Below are 17,038 nucleotides of genomic sequence, written 5' to 3'. Positions count from 1 at the left end.
TAAGGAAAAAATGTTTGGACTATACTAAGCAGAGGAATGAACAAAAATAATTATATGAGATTTAGGGTTAGACTGGTGCTAAACTATTTGACTTTGGTATTAATACCAGCTTTCAAACCTTAGTACTGGTACTTAGTGCTCCCTTCTTAAAAGCCATGAAGCCCTGATAGTGTCAAGGCAAAAGTCCCGTGAAGTCTTGATCACCTCAAAGCAAAAAGGGAGGAGGAATGGAAATGAGAATTTAGGATGGATTTTTTGGTCCTCATGAAGTCATGTTCATTTTGAAGACTGTGGTTTTATTTCCACACTACATGCCGCTGCCCTCTTGAGAGACGTGAAATCCCAATCAGGTTGAAACAATTGGAGTCCACTGTGAGGTCTCAATAGTGTTGAAGCAATCAAAATGCTCAAATGCTGGTACTGCACTATTTTAAAATTTGCATTTTTTTTTTTAACATATTATACTAAGGTATTATTTTTTGTTACTAATTCACAAGATGTAAGAGTAGAACACCCTAGGACAGGGCTTCCATTAAGATCACTGCCATAACGTCAGATAAATTTATTGATTCAATATTTCTAAAAAAAAGATCGCCCTTTTATATCAAAGGCAGGAGAAATAAGCTTCAAATTAAATGATCTTGTGATCTATTTTATCTATTCTTGTCAAAAATGTTTGTGACATTCTGCTCTGCAGCTATGGATTAAGTCTAGGATATATTCTAGAGCACGTGTGGCAATATTAGCACAAAGGTCAAAACACTCTAACAATGATGAAAAAATTTGCTCTAAAAGTACAATCATCAGAATCAAAATGAAAATCACCCAGCACTACTGATTACATGGATTAAAACAACAAAATAAAAACATAGGACAAAGATGTATAATAATAAAGAAAAATACTGGAGATGTTACACACAATTTTAAAAAACAGCTAGTCAAATGATGTGACAGTATCACTGAAAATTTCCTTACTTAGAAACTCCTTATGAAATATTAATAGCATAACCACTATGACCAGAAATACATTGTTTTCTTAAATTGGAGTAACCAGATGGAGGACTTAAGAAAAATGTATTTTATCACTGTCATGCTTAGTAATATACATAATATTCACAAATTTGTCAGTTGTGTAACAACTTCGGCCTTCTTGTTTAAGAAACAGACATTTAGCAAAGTAATTTTAACATCATTTCCATACCAAGACAACAATGGTAAATTGATCATTTCACAGACATTTACTCCATGGCAATAATGTCTATTGTGACTAGAAAGACTATAAAGAAACGGGTAATGGTGCTTTATCAGCAAATTCAGAATGTATAACAATGCTGCGATTCCTGTGCTGACATATGAATTGGAAGATAAAAATTATACATGGTTCTCCAATATAGAGAGCCAAAAAGAGTTATTTTCACACACCCATGACTGCAGAATGAGAAAAGTAAAGGGCCATGTTCATTCTCTGCGAAATTTCAGAGATTCACTAATGATATCTCAGTTTTACAATTTTCATGGTTCACATAAATTTTTAGTTGAATGTTTGGAAAAAACAAGAGTACTACAAATCTGCTACTTGGTCTGCACAAAAAGCAATAAAAGATAAGCAGTGTGTTTTCATGAAAACAAAAAGCAAACTATACATATTAAGCATGTATTTCATTATTCCAAATACAGTTTAAACACAAAAATACAATTTCTTCCTGACTAGGTTATGATTTTTTAAATTACGTATTACTAATTGAAGTGAATGGTCAATTTTATTTCACAACTTAAATAACCATTTGTTTCATACCACATGAACTTAGCAATAAGTGTTCCACAGTAAATCCAAACAACATTGTGGGGGTGAAATAAATAAATAAATAAATTTATACAAGAAAAATAATATAGATGTTATTTTTAATGAATGTCATTGACTGCACAGGGAATCACAGGATCCAAGAAAAAAAAAATCTCCTGGCAGTAAAGATGGAGACAAACCCAATCATCAGGCAAGTAGCACCATAGCAGGAGAACAAATGATTTGTAACTAGCTGATAAATCTATTACCATCAAAGAGCATTTTGTAAGAATGCATTCAAAATACTTTGAACAAAAAGTACAAAATCAGCTTGACAGATAGAAACTGTATACAAGTCAGGTTTCTTATTTCATCTGCGTTATTTAAAGTAAAACATTAAAAATAAAATGAGAAAATAGCTCATTAGAATCTAGGTTTGCAGACTGTTGCTAGAAATCACAAAACGATAAAAGCACATTTCAATTATAAAATATATATTCTTCTTACCGTCTTAGAAATTATTTGTTTTTTCGGATTGTTATTCTTGAAAGGAATCCTGCAAAAAGAATACAAAAATAAAATTAATTTTAAAGAATTAACAATTTGCAGCACAAACGGAAAATATTTAGATCAACTACTGACAATATAAAAAAAAAAAAAAAGATTCCTGCAAATATTTAATTTTGTATTCAATTGAATACAATAAGGATGGCAATGGACCATCCTTTCCACAATCGTTAAAATTGATATTGAAAAGCTTTTGTGTTTATCACAGTGAACTGTAGCTACTGTAAAGTCTTGTAAAGTCACGGTAAAGGGTAACTTTCATAATATCAAAGATCAATTTTAAACAGGGAACTTAAAAGTCTTTGGCACATCTGATAATACAAATATAAAATGATCAAACTTAAACTGATAGTTGCTTTAAACTTAATACTGAAAAGTGACAAAAACAAACAAGTAATCTTGTCTTGACATTGTATTTGACATTACTTAAAGACAGAATCCAGAATACAAAGATTATTGGAAGTTTAAGATATAGTGATCAAAACATGCTAAGAATTAGAATATTCTGGAAATGTGAATTATTCATTCATTTTCAGATTTCTTTCTCTGAGAAAGAGGCATGTAGAGGCCAAAAGATTCTTCCTAAAATTTCAAATAAAAATAAGAAGTTGTTTCACACAGTATAGGAAAACAATGTTACTTTTCTATAATGTTATTTTCTTCATAATAAAAAAAAATATTCAGTTTGACAGTTATATAACAACAATTTATCAGATTTGAAAGATATGCTTTTGTTTATTAAATGCTGTAAACCATAGGTGCAGGTCCATACAACTCATACTGTTTTATATACTCATTTATTTCCCTATTAAACTACCACATTTGCTGAAACTTTGGTGGTGTTTCAGGGGCTTCTTATACTACACTGCAAGGATGACGCACAATTCCTTTTAAATGACATTTTCTACAACTGCCTTCATGACAGGTAAGCATTAGAATTAAAAGGCATTACTTAATTAAAAAAACAATGGTATGGATCCCAAAACTGTAGTTCTGGAAAAGCCAAAGCAGTACAAGTGTACACACACCTTAACTTTAATCACCCAGTAACAATGTTTTTAAATTTTTTCTATTACTAGGGGGCTCTGCCCCCTGCCCGCTTTGCTTGCCAACTCTGATGCAGGCCCAACGTGCTAGTGATTTCCCAGATCTGCCGCTTGCGATGAATCCTGCTGTGCTTTTGGAAAAACACGATTATTAACTCCCTCTTTGATATCTCCGTCTTTCGAAACTATTATCGTTGACAATTCGTCATATGTTGGTTTATTATATATGCAAGCGTGATCTTTTGGATTCATATAGAAATCCAACAAAACTTCTTTGTCCATGTTTTTCCGATAAATTTCTTGTAAAGTGCGATACTTTAGGACATATGGATTTGTATACATTATTGGTTGTAGAATTTCTAATATGTCCAATCGTTTAACTCTTTCGATTCTATGTTGCATCGCTTCTCTGTGATTATAAATATAAACCTGACCAAATTGTGGTGTCTTTAAAATTATAGTAGCTTTAATTGTTGAGGGACCGCAGATTCTTATAACGTATGGTCCTGAATTGTGTAAATCTACGTTTTGAGCATTGAATGAGGCGAACGTGAACAGATTATTGTAGATGCAGATATTTTGCCTGTAGTGTTTGTGGATTTCACTTTCACCAAATATCAAATCTTTTATTTCTCCCGGATATACCTCTTCATTGGGAAGAAACACTACTTTTCCCGGATGGCAACACGAATTAGACTTAAACTTTAAAGCCGAACTATAACTACATATTTCTGTCATATTACCTATGTCCATATATTTTATCTCTTTTTGCTGTTCCGTTATTACACTGAATAATAATTTCCATTTGTTAGCGCTAATGCGATCTTTACTATCAGTTTTTTGAGACTTTGGAATTTTAGTACTTTCATAATCTCTAACCTGCTCTGCATGTGTATCGCGCCAACGTTTTTGAACCTCTTTACAACGTTGTACTTTGTCTTCTACTCTTTGTCTTTTCTTCTTCTACTGTTTGTTTTTTATTTCCGTCCCCACTGTTAGGTTTTCAATTCATCTCTTGGCACAAAGTCTCGTGTCACGGGACTTGAAATTATCTCTCTGAAATGTCTTGTCCCAAGATTGTTTTATATAATAGAGAGAAATGTTATTGTATTGTCTTCATGATCTAGACTAGATGAATGGCTAGTGACTGTATTCATATCAAAAATAATGCACAAGAATGAGGGCACAATAAATAGAACCTTTAATTTTACAAAGATACAAAATACCATTTCAATATGTGTCTCATTTATATAAGACCAAATGCTTTAACACCAATGATACACTGACTTATTCTAAAAAAAAAAAAATAAAAAAAATAATGAGTTGTCCTGGCACAGTATGCCCTTTAGTAAAAATTAGCAGGCACAGTCTCTGATGCTACTGTACTAATTTCATGCTCCAGGTAAAACGATAAAATAAACCAGAGTTGAGAAAAAAAAAAACTGAGCACACAGAATAACAATTTATCTACATTACTAATCCACAGTTTTAATTTATGCACGGAGGCACCGACACGCATGTGCAGTGCGCCGCCGCGCCCCAGAGTCAAACGCACCGGCTTCCTAGAAGTCAGTAGGTGGCGCCCAAACACCGCCCAAACACCACAGCCCACAGTCAAATGCAGCGGCATCCCAGAGTCAGTAGTATGTATATGCCAGCAGTCTGTGTACCACGCGCTTCACAAACACCACAAGCGAAGAAGTCACGGCTCCAAAACGAGGTGCAGCGTGCACGCCAGGTTGTACAGCCGCCCAGACAATGAACGAGCGCGCCCACAACGCGCTTTTGACACAGCACAGGTAAAGGAGGCACGTATCCAAATGGAGGGAGCTCAACGATTAGTAATATAAACACGAGTCCGTATGGCTACGACCTGTAAACGAACCCGTATGGATACATGTTATTGAATTAAATGGAAACTTTACCATGCCTACGACCTGTGAACTAAACCTGAGGTAAAGTGTGCACGCCAGGTTGTACAGCCGCCCGGACGCGACCGCCCACACCACCGCATATACCCTCCATGATATTTCATCACGCAGAAACTGATTGCCATTCTTGGATTTCCGATTCGCTGGCGAATCGCGGGCTTACTTGTTTCATTCTAAATGGAAAATTCCTCTGTACTGATTCTCACTAAATGCACCAAGTTGCTACACTCAATAAAATACACACTGTGGATTTAACATGGTTTTGAGCAGAATACCCATGGTTCACACAAAACAGCAAGTAAAGGTAGTATTAGTATTATTTCCATTAAATGTGGAAGGTTTCTAAATGATCAGCAGTAGGGTTCTTTTGTTAGTCTCTGTGTAATAGATGTGCTGTGATGACTTTTGACCCTGCTTTATTATTCATTATATCATGCATAGCACATTCACAATCACAGTGAGCATCCTTGTGAAAATGTGACTGGCTTTTGTGTATGACAAAGGTGGATCAGCATTGGAATTGGAATGAAACTCTCTCTCTATCTACGTGTGTATACTGTATATACAGTTAGGTCCATTTGAACCCCTGAAAATATAGGAACCACGTATTTAATTTGTCTGTCTTCTCTAAATGGTTCATAGAATATGTTTGTTAAACCCCTTGAATTAAAGCTTAAAGTCTACACTTCAAATCACACCTTGATTGCTTTGTTTCAAATCCATTGTAGTGGTGTGCAGAGCCAAACTTATGAAAATTGTGTCACTGTCCAAATACTTATGGACCGAACTATAAATGCATATAGAGTAAATACACACACATATATATACACACACACACACACACACACAATGATGGGCAAAAGTAAGTTTACAGTTGTGTGTACACAAGGCTAGCAATTTCAGCACTTACGAGATTGTACCTAAGTGCACTGTGCCATAATGAACATAATTCACATAATAAAATCGCATAATGAACTCACTACCAGCAAGTTCTCCGTGGCATTTATGGAAGCTGTTCAATTCCCCCCACCTCAGCAGAGCCCTGACAGTCTAATAACTTTGTTTAATGATACTTTTTCTAACATTCTAGACTCTGTTGATCTGTTTAAGGTCATGCTCTCAAAACCTAAACCAGAGCCATAGTTAAATGATACCACTTGTACCCTGAGGAAGGCATCAAGGCGAGCTGAGCGGATATTATATATATATATATATATATATATATATATATATATATATATATATATAATCCAATGTTTTCACAAGGGAACTACTTAACGGATTTAGATCAGGTTTTTTTTCTATAATTTGCTTGAACATTCAGGTTGATTTTGTGACCTCTCTCAAGTATTATAGTTCGCTTGTGGTACCAATTTATTTGTGCAAATCTGAGAGAGATGCAGAGGGCCTAGGGGATGGGGGTGGAACCCTCCTCACTCACACGCCAGCCTCGGGGAGTTATCTTACATCCGTTTAGCTAGCAATATCTTTAGTTTGATTTTTAAAGTTTGTCCCGTTTCACTACTACGTGGGCGGAGCCACGGGGAATGGCTAGTTTCTATCTATATCTGCCTCTTCTAGGAAAGGAAATTTCAATATTGAGGGGGAGCCACACCCCAAAAAAAAAAACTAAATATCCCAAAATTTATAAAATGCCTTGATGGATTTGAGTAAAATTGAAGACACTATAGAAAAAAGAAAATTAGCAGACAAAAGTTTTTATTTTCTGACATTTATTATTATTATGCTACGTATATGCTCTGCTCTCTGCTGAGAATGGTCTTTATGAAAATGAAGTGATTGACAGGCCATGCAAATAGTATGGCTAGCCAACAGGGTGGATGGATGACTAAAGATGGGGACAGGAAAAAAGACAAATGTTCGCTTTGTGAAATGGAAATAAAAAGTTGGGCTTTGACAAAGGGAGATGCAAAGCACTTTGGTTAGCAAGTGCTGTTGTTTTGCTGTTGACTACTGGCTCTCACCCAGGTAATCTGTCCCACTCCTTCGACCTCTAGCCCCTGGTCAGGTGCAATAAGTGGTCCATGATCTAGAGCTGATTTTAAATAAATAATCAGGTCCCAGTAGTGTGCTGGGTCGGAATGGGTGCGGGTGTGCATATGACAGCACCACTCCAGGGTTGACTGCAGTGCTTGGATGAAAATGCACTAACACGCAAAAAGCGAGTGGATCATTCAGGTGCTATATTCACAATTCACATTCTCACCATTCACAATTTAAAATAGTTATACCTATTCGAAACACCTGGCATGTGTCATTTTGTGCTTGTAAGACATACATTAGAATACAAGAAGCGTGTTAGCTTAACAGTTGATTTGATTTTTAAACAAGAAAAAAAGAAACATGCTCAGAATGAAGTATAAAAACTGAAATGACAGAACACCAAATAATGTCTAAAACTTTAGCCAAACGGACAAATCATATAACACTCAAGGTGTGAATAAAAAAAAGAGGATCTCCTAGACATAACATCAATGACTAACCCCCACCAGGCATGGATGGGTAATAATGATGAGAGCCTTCCTTTGCCAAGATTGCTACTGCCTAGATTAAAGCCTACTTGACAGACGTAATGATGACCAGCCCAATAGTCCTGGTCATTATACAAAAATAACAAAAATGTACTCAGTGATGACACATACTGCACAAGCAGCTTATTTGTAAGAGTTTTTCAGGGAATCAGTACGAGTATGAGTGTGTGCATGAGTGGACCCAGTATGCGAGTTGCAAGGAAGGCAGCAGCTCACACCCCTTCCGTCAGGAGCAGAGAATGTCAGAGAGAGAGACAAAGAAAAAGAAACGAATCAAAAATCAATACGTGCCCTTCGAGCTTTTTAGGATTTAATATTTTTATTTTATTAATTTTCATTGTAATCATTCCATACAAACAGATCAATTTATAACCCAACAAATTTGCAAACAAATCAAACCCCACCCCTGAGAAGGAGAGCTTAGCTAAAGGAAAATTTCTTTAAGCTTTTTAATAAGGCAACATTAGACAAAAGAAGGGGAGAAGTAAATATCTATATAAATAAGAGATGGAGAAGGGAGTTAAATGCAATAATAGTTAATTCTTTTATTCTAAAATAATATTGATTAAATCCTGCCAAGTTTTGAAAAAATTTTGTACAGATCCTCTAACTGAAAATTTGATATTTTCCAATTTCAAATAATATAAAACATCAGTTTCCCACTGACTTATAAGAGGAGAATTAGGATTCTTCCAATTTAACAAAATAAGTCTGTGTGCCAAGAGTGTAGTGAATGCAATCACCGTTTGTTTGTCCTTCTCCAATTCAAGTCCATCTGGGAAGGACACCAAACACAGCTGTTAGTGGGTTAGGAGGGATTGTGATACTAAGGCTGTCTGAGAGGCACTTAAAAATTTTTGTCCAAAATGATGTTAGTTTGGTGCAGGCCCAGAACATGTGACCCAGTGAGGCAGGAGCTTGGTTGCAGCGCTCGCAGGTTGGATCCTGGCCTGGAAACATTTTGGACAGTTTTAAGCGAGACAGATGAGCTCGATATATAATTTTTAGTTGAATAATTCTATGCTTTGCGCATATAGAACTCGAGTGAATTCTCTGCTTTGCTACCTTCCACTCCTTTTCTGATATATTGTTTAAGAGATCTTCTTCCCAATGTCCTCTTGGATCTTTGAAAGGTAGGGACTCTAATTAGATTTTATATATTGCGGAAATAGTGTTTGTTTCCTCGGAATTGAGCAGTATTTTTTCCAGCATTGTGGAGGGTGCAAGGTGGGGGAAATCGGGCAATTTCTGTTTAACAAAATTTCTAATTTGAAGATAGTAAAAGAAATGTGTAGCTGGGAGGTTAAATTTTGAACGTAATTGTTCAAAAGATGTAAATATGTTGTCTATATAATCTCTGAGCATTTTAATCCCAAAACTTTTCCAGGTATTAAAAACTGGATATACTTGCGAAGGTTGAAAGAGGTGGTTCCCTTGCAGAGGTGCCACTGATAAAAGATTTTCCATCTTAAAATACTTCCTAATTTGGTTCCATATTCTGAGTGAGTAAAGCACAATTGGGTTATTAGTATATTTGCGATAACTTTCATTTATTGGAGAGCAGAGCAGGGAATATAAAGAAGTACTACAGGATTTTACTTCTATTGCAGACCAAGCCTGTGTATGTGCATTTATTTGTGTCCAGGTTTTTATGGCTTGTATGTTTGCTGCCCAGTAATAAAACTTGAAAATTAGGTAAAGCCATGCCACCTTCTGCCTGAGGTCTTTGTAGGGTCGCTCTTCGGTTACGTGGGTGTTTTGAGTTCCAAATGAATGAGGTTATTATTGAATCTAACTGTTTAAAAAACGATTTATTGATATATATTGAAATGTTTTGAAATAAAAAGAGAAGTTTAGGAAGGATATTCATCTTAACAATGTTAATTCTTCCGGCTAGAGTGAGATGAAGGGTTGACCATCTATGCAAGTCTTGCTTAATTTTTTCCATACAGACGCCAAAATTTTGTTGATAAAGAGCTTTATGTTTACTTGTGATATTTACCCCTAGGTATTTAAACTGATCTGCTATGGTAAAAGGTAGGGTGTCTAATTTAATATTATATGCTTGTGAGTTCACTGGAAAGAGTATACTTTTATTCAGATTAATTCTAAGACCAGATATCTTTTGAAATTCTGTTAGTGCTGTTAAAACAGCAGGGACAGTGTTTTCTGGGTCCGATATATATAAGACCATATCATCTGCATATAGAGAAATTTTCTGTTCCAGTCCTTCTCTGACAATCCCCTTTATCTGATGAGAATTTCGGCAGTGAACCGCCAGTGGTTCAATAGCGATTGCAAACAACAGTGGCGACAAGGGACATCCTTGTCTGGTACCACGTTCTAGTTTAAAGTAGTCTGAGCAAATTTTATTAATACAAACTGAAGCTTCTGGACTGGTATACAGTAGTTTAATCCAAGCACAAATATTCGGGCCAAACCCAAATTTCTCCAATGCAGTGAAAAGGTAATTCCATTCGATCCTGTCAAATGCCTTTTCTGCGTCTAATGATAGTAATATCTCTGGGGTGTTTGATTTTGCTGGTGAATATATAACATTAAACAAGCGTCGGAGATTGGAAGATAGATGTCGGCCTTTAATAAATCCAGTTTGATCTTGTGATATTACCGAGGGCAGCACTTTCTCCATCCTTCTAGCTAGGATTTTTGAGAGTATCTTAACATCATTATTCAGGAGTGAAATTGGTCTATATGATGCACATTGTAACAAGTCCTTATTTTGTTTAGGAAAGACGGTGATTAATGCTTGTCGAAATGTTTGAGGTAGTATTCGAGCTTTTAAGTATGCGAAGCACCGTGGGGGAAGCATGTCGCTTCACGAAGCAGATGCACAGAAGGGAGCAACGTGAAAGTAATCTTTCAGCATTTTTAGACGAGCGTCCCTATCGTCTAGGTGTGCGAACAGCCCCCCTGCTCACACCCCCTCCGTCAGGAGCAGAGAATGTCAGAGCAAGAGAGAGAGAGAGAGGGAGGAAAGCAAACAAATCAAAAATCAATACGTGCTGTTTGATCTTTTAAGTATGCGAAGCACCATGCAGGAAGCATATCGCTTGACAAAGCAGCCACATTTAAGCCCAGCAAAGAAGAGAGCAATGTGAAGGTAATCTTTCATTGTTTTTTGAGCGGCTGTATCCTCTAGGGGTGCGAACAGCCCCCGTGCTCACAATATATTTGAGGAGTTTTATTTAATAGGTAATACGTGCTCTGGTTGGGTAGCTTCTCAGCCATCTGCCAATAGCGTCCCTTGTATGAAATCAACTGGGCAAACCAACTGAGGAAGCATGTACCAGAAATTAAAAGACCCATTGTCCGCAGAAATCCGCGAACCAGCAAAAAATCTGCGACATATATTTAAATATGCTTACATATAAGATCCGCGAAAGTCGAAGCGTGATATAGCGAGGGATTACTGTATACAAAAGCCAATCTCTCAGTGGTAAGATGATAATAAATAAGAGAATTTATTTATATAGTAACTTTCCCATGCACAAGGCACTTTACAGAGGCTCAGAAAGAAAAACAGTGCATAATAAACAATGGAAGCAAATATTTTCTTTATGGAACACTAAAACAGATAAATACAGGATAAACTAAATTATTAAGCATTAAATAGAATAAAAGACAATAAACTAGAGTAAAATACTAAATTCAACATTAGAAGAAAAGCCTGAACAAATAACATAATTTGTGATATAACACACACACAAATTAGCCTGAGCATTTGGACAGAGAGTGAAACCGAACTGAGTGAGAAGAATTTTAGGTTAATCTTAACACTAGAATCCCCAAAGCCTACGAAAAAGTCATTAGCATCTTTGTTTTGCAAATGTGTCAATCAGCACCTACAGCAGGCAGCCTGCTCACTCATCCCCCACCAAGGCAGCTGAAGTCAAGTCAGACGCCGACGTTTCTTTATCTGGGAGTAAGGTGTCTGGAATTGTACAGGGTAAATAATATATCATTTTTTGAAATGCATACATTTCATTTGTGCTACGTGTCTACAATGATGCAGGTAAATGTAGAATGTAATAACTGTATAGTAATAATCAATAAAATGGTGACATAAAGTGTATAATGTGTGATGACTGAATTTCAAATATCAAATAAACACTTTCACAAAAGGTATAATAAAGCAAGTATGCCTTTATTCAAGAATATAACCGAAGAAAAATAAATTATTCAATTTATATGTTGCTGTCAATGTGTAAAAACTGAAGCCCAAATACCAATCACATGCTGGTTTAAAGGTAAGAATGGCTACTTCTAAATCAAGAGGTTGAGGGTTCAATCCCGGGTCTTCCCCGCATTTTCTATTTTGAGTAGTGAGCTGCTATTATTTTTACTATTACATAATAAAAACATACATTTGATTTGAGTCTGTAACAGCCAGTGTAAATTTATGGTACTTGTAAAGATATCGCTGAAGGATCGGATATAAGCAGACACACAAAAATGCTGCTGAATGATGTCTGCTTGGTATCTTGTTATGTCATTTGAACATGAGTATTCATTTGAACATTTTTTTTTTATTTTCAGATCTTGCCCAATCTCCGTGATATGGTGCATTGTATTGAGAATGCAGACAGACTTTTTCTTTTTGGGCACATAAACCATCAGCATGGCAATGCCAGATCTAAACACTAGCATAGAGAATAGCTCACATACTGAAGTGACTTTAGTTACAGGTGGAAGATCCCATCCCACTTTATGGTGCTAAACAGAGTTGTGTTGCGGTGCAGCAGTCTATTAGCAAGCGAAAGTAACATAAAAAGTTGTCTGTTCTTACGGTTCTGCCTTTGTCCATAACGGCTTTATGATCACAGCCTCGGAAAATCTTTCTCCTGTGGGATGACTGGGATGTTTTCCTAAATAAGGAGTAGCACAGCACATGTACTTTGACTACAAATGTTCCGCAATCCAAAACTTTATGCTAAATTTGCTTGGTTGAGATGTACTGCAAGGAAGGACAACAGACCTTGGTTGGAAACAGGTGCTCATCAACAGTAACATGTTGCCCAGGGTTGTAACTCAAAACACAGTTCTCAACAAAATGTTGTCAGATGTCCGAGATCACAGCAAATCTGTCATTTTTCATACATTCTACATGGGTGTCTTAGTAGTCAAAGCGCAAATGCCACATGATCGTCTGATAGCGGCATCATATCTTTGATTGCCGGTACAACAAATACTTCTGACCAGGCATCAACCACGGCACAAGCTGTGGTCATCGCTGCTCTTGTGAAAAGAATGGAGATAAACGCCATCAACTCAGAGAGGGAGAGGCAAGATTGTTTGTACCACGTAAATGTGACTAAAAGAATACTGAATAAAAAAAAAAAAACTGTACAAGTAGCAAAAATGTACAATGGGAGTTACAGACTCCAATCAAATGTATGTTATTATATAATAGTAATAATAATAACAGCTCACTACTCAAAACAGTAAATGTGGGGAAGAGACATGATCGAATCCACAAACCTTTTGATTTAGAAGCAGCCGTTCTTACCTCTAAACCAGACATGCAATTGATATATGGGCTTCAGTTTTTGCATATTGACAGCAACATGTAAATTGAATAATTTATTTTTCTTCAGTTATATTCTTGAATAAAGGTGTACTTGTTCTGTTGTACCTTTTGTGAAAGTTTTTTTTTGATATCTGCACTTCAGTCTTAAAACATCCATGTGAGGTGTATAATGTGTGGTCAATTATTACTATAACATGAAAAAAGTTTCTGTTTTATTATGCGTTCAACATTTCTTGCCTTGCACTTCCTGTCATCCTACATTTACCCAGATTGTTGAAGGCACAGAACACACATGAAATGTATGCATTTCAAATAACAATATATTATTTACCCTATACAATTCCTACCATCTTGTACCCAAATAAACAAACTTCAGCTCGGAAAATTTTGTGTCTGACCTCAGCTGCGTCGGTGGGGGATGGGATAGCAGGCTGCTTTCTGCCTGTGCTGATTGACACATTTTCAAAACAAAGACACTGATGAAGTGCGAAGGAATTTAAGGTGGCCCAGCATTACCATTTTGTATCGTAGGCTTCATGAATTCTAGTGTTAAAAAGCTTCCTTAACAGTTCAGTTTTAAGTTGAAGAATGAATTGAGTCAGCTGATCTAATTAATTTTTGGAGGCCATCCCAAAGTCTTGGCCAATACAGCTGAAGGCACCGTCACCCACAGAGTTCAGGTTACTGTGAGACACAAGAAGATTGCCAGAATCACAGGACCTTAGTGGGCGAATAGAAGCAGAATATTGGAGAAGGTCACTGATGTAATCCAGTGCTAAACCATTTAACACTAGAATTACCAGAGCCTACGAAAAAACTTGTAGATCCGTCCCACCTTAAATCGCTTCTTAAATCTGTTCGCACCTCTCCACCATTGTCTTTCGTCTTCTAAATGTGCAGACAAGCTGCAAACAGCCGACTATTCCATCCCCCCACTGACTTAGAACGTGCATGAACTTCTCCCAGCTCATGCCTTGATTGATTATCTGGGAGTGAAGTGGAGTTTTAGAGTGGAAATAATAGATAGTTATTTGGAACACACGCATTTCATGTGTGTTTCGTTTCTACAGTAATCTGTGTAAACACATTTTTAAAAAAGAGAAATGTTTTTCATATTCTAGTAGTAAATGACAAAATGTAGGCATAAACTGTATAATGTATGAAGCCTGAAGTCCAAATATCAAAGAAACACTTTCACGAAAGGTACAAATATAACAGAATAAGTGCACTTTTATTCAAAAATATAACTGCAGAAAAAAAAAAAAAGCCGCCTCAGTGTGCAACATTGACACTCATTTACTACGACGGCCCCATGGCGCAACAGGATCAGTTGCTGACTGGGAATCAAAAGGTCACGAGTTCGATCCTGCATGACTCCCTTTTGAGAAGTGAACTGCTCTTATTTTTACTATTTTAGAATAAAAAGATACATTTGATTTCAGTCTGTAACAGCTGGTGTAATTTATGATATTTGTAAAGGTTAGCTTTGTTTTTGTTTTTTTTTATTCACTTTTCATTCTCTCAGTCACGTTCAGGATCCTTCCCTACCCCATCTGACACTGCTGTTTTCACATAAAGACGCGCTATAGCTCTGCAGTGTATCATGAGACATACGACCGCGTGTTTTTTTTTCCCCCCAATCTTGCCAGTCCCCACATGTTGCTGTATGCTGTTTCTTTTGTACTCCCGGACTTGCAGAGGAAAGCATAGTAAAGATCAGTAACTTCAGCACTATATACAATCATCAGACACTCCCCATCTGACACTGCTGTTTTCACATAAAGACACGCAATAGCTCACCCAAGGAGCACCCTTCCTACATTTACGACATGTGTACTTGTTGCACATGTGTACTTGTTGCAGTGTACACACCTCTCTGTGCTATGGTTCCTATTACACTGAACAAGCACCTGTTTGCAGCTCTATTCATTATCTCAAAACAAATATATGTGACATTTTGAAGAAATCATTTTATGACGCACATAGTACCAATCAGAAAACATCGTCGAAGTAATGCAATATTGTTTGAAAACGAACAGCGTCAGACTGGGTGTGATTTATACTGGCACTGTTACTTAGAGTCAGATCAGAAGCTGAATAAGCTCCTGTTCTGACTAAGTAAAAAAGCATGAATTAATCAACAGAAATAACCGCAATCGACATTTTAAACTTAACGATTTACAGTGCATACCAATTTATAAATTTTATGTCCGTTTGAGGCTACAAAGAAAAAAAAAAACAAACAAAAAAAAACCATACTTCCTCCCCAGCAGGGAATCGAACTCGGGTCTCTACGGCGCGCTCTGAGTCAGCAAATCTCAGTGTTACGCCACGGAAGGTGTTGTGACATCCTTGAACCTTTGTTGTTGTGAAAGTGTTTATTTGATGTTTGGCCGTCAGGCTTCACACATTCTACAGTTTATGCCTACATTTTGTAACATTTATTACTAAAATATGAAAAAGTTTCTGTTTTAACAATGTGTTTACACAGATTACTGTAGAAAACGGAACACACATAAAATGCGTGTGTTCCAAATAACGATCTATTATTGCCACTCTAAAACTCCAGTTCAGTCACTCCCAGATAATCAAACAAGGCATGAGCTGGGAAAACTTAGTGAACGTTTTGCGATGGTGGTGGATGGAATAGCCGGCTTTTTGCTGCTCGTCTTAATCGGCACATTTAGAAGACAAAAGAGAGGTGAGAATGGTTTTAAGGTGGGCCGGATCTACGAGTTTTTTCGTAAACTCTGGTAATTCTAGTGTTAAAGATTTGTAGGTTATTAATAGAATTTAATAGAATAGAATTAATAGAAAAATATTAATAGAATTTTATATTCAATCCCGTAAGACACAGGGAGCCAGTGAAGGCAAAGCAGCATGCGTGTTATGTGCTCACTGTTGCCTGGTTCACGTAAGGACTCTTGCAGCAGAATTTTGAATCAACTGGAGCTGTGCTATAATATTTGAAGGAGCATCTGCCAGTAGGGAGTTACAATAATCTATGTGGAATGTGCTAAACGCATGAACAAATTTCCTAGCATTAGAAAAGGAGAGGAATTAGCACAGGATGTGTTATGGAGGGGGAAGTTTCTTAATGTGGTCTATGTGGGTGGAATAAGAAAGAAAAGAATCAAAAATGACACCAAGATTCTTTGCATTAGAAGAAAGTCTGATGAGATCATCGTCAAGAGTGACTGAAAAGGAGCCAACTTTCTTTAGTTGCGCTTTAGCGCCAATTTCCAGGAGTTCAGTTTTGTTGCAGTTTAAATTTAAAGACTTATGCTACATTCACGATCCAATAAAACCCTACACAAAGTAACCCTTAGAAAATACTATTCTGCTTTCAGTCATCATGTGACTAAAGAAATACACCCAAAACAAAAACTTATAATTCATTACATTTCTCAAGCAAAGTTGTTTCAAACCAATATCTGTTTATCACTTCAAAAACAAAAAATGAAGCGTCAAAGTTAAGAAATTAAGCTGAATCACAATGAAAAAAGAAGCAAGAATCCAAATGAATTCCAGTCATTGTGCTTTCTTGCTGCACACAATGTGCAAGTAAATGAAAGACTTCAACTAGGCACATCCTGTTATTGTTGTTTTGC

The 17,038-nt window shown here is 36.5% G+C and overlaps 1 protein-coding gene across 2 annotated transcripts in view; it reads right to left on the bottom strand.

The window, feature by feature from the left end:
• The window catches only part of bin3 (bridging integrator 3), a 266,316-nt gene that overhangs the window by 140,542 nt on the left and 108,736 nt on the right, over window positions 1-17,038 (bottom strand). For both annotated transcript variants that reach the window (XM_028806128.2, XM_051935652.1), the window contains exon 2: window positions 2,291-2,339. In XM_028806128.2, the coding sequence (XP_028661961.1) occupies window positions 2,291-2,339 (49 nt within the window). The remainder of the gene's footprint in view (window positions 1-2,290; window positions 2,340-17,038) is intronic.

The sequence above is a fragment of the Erpetoichthys calabaricus genome, chromosome 1 (assembly GCF_900747795.2).
Source record: "Erpetoichthys calabaricus chromosome 1, fErpCal1.3, whole genome shotgun sequence".
NCBI lineage: Eukaryota > Metazoa > Chordata > Cladistia > Polypteriformes > Polypteridae > Erpetoichthys > Erpetoichthys calabaricus.
The sequence above is the reverse complement of the archived record's forward strand: the minus strand, read 5'-3'. Positions and strand labels throughout refer to the sequence as shown.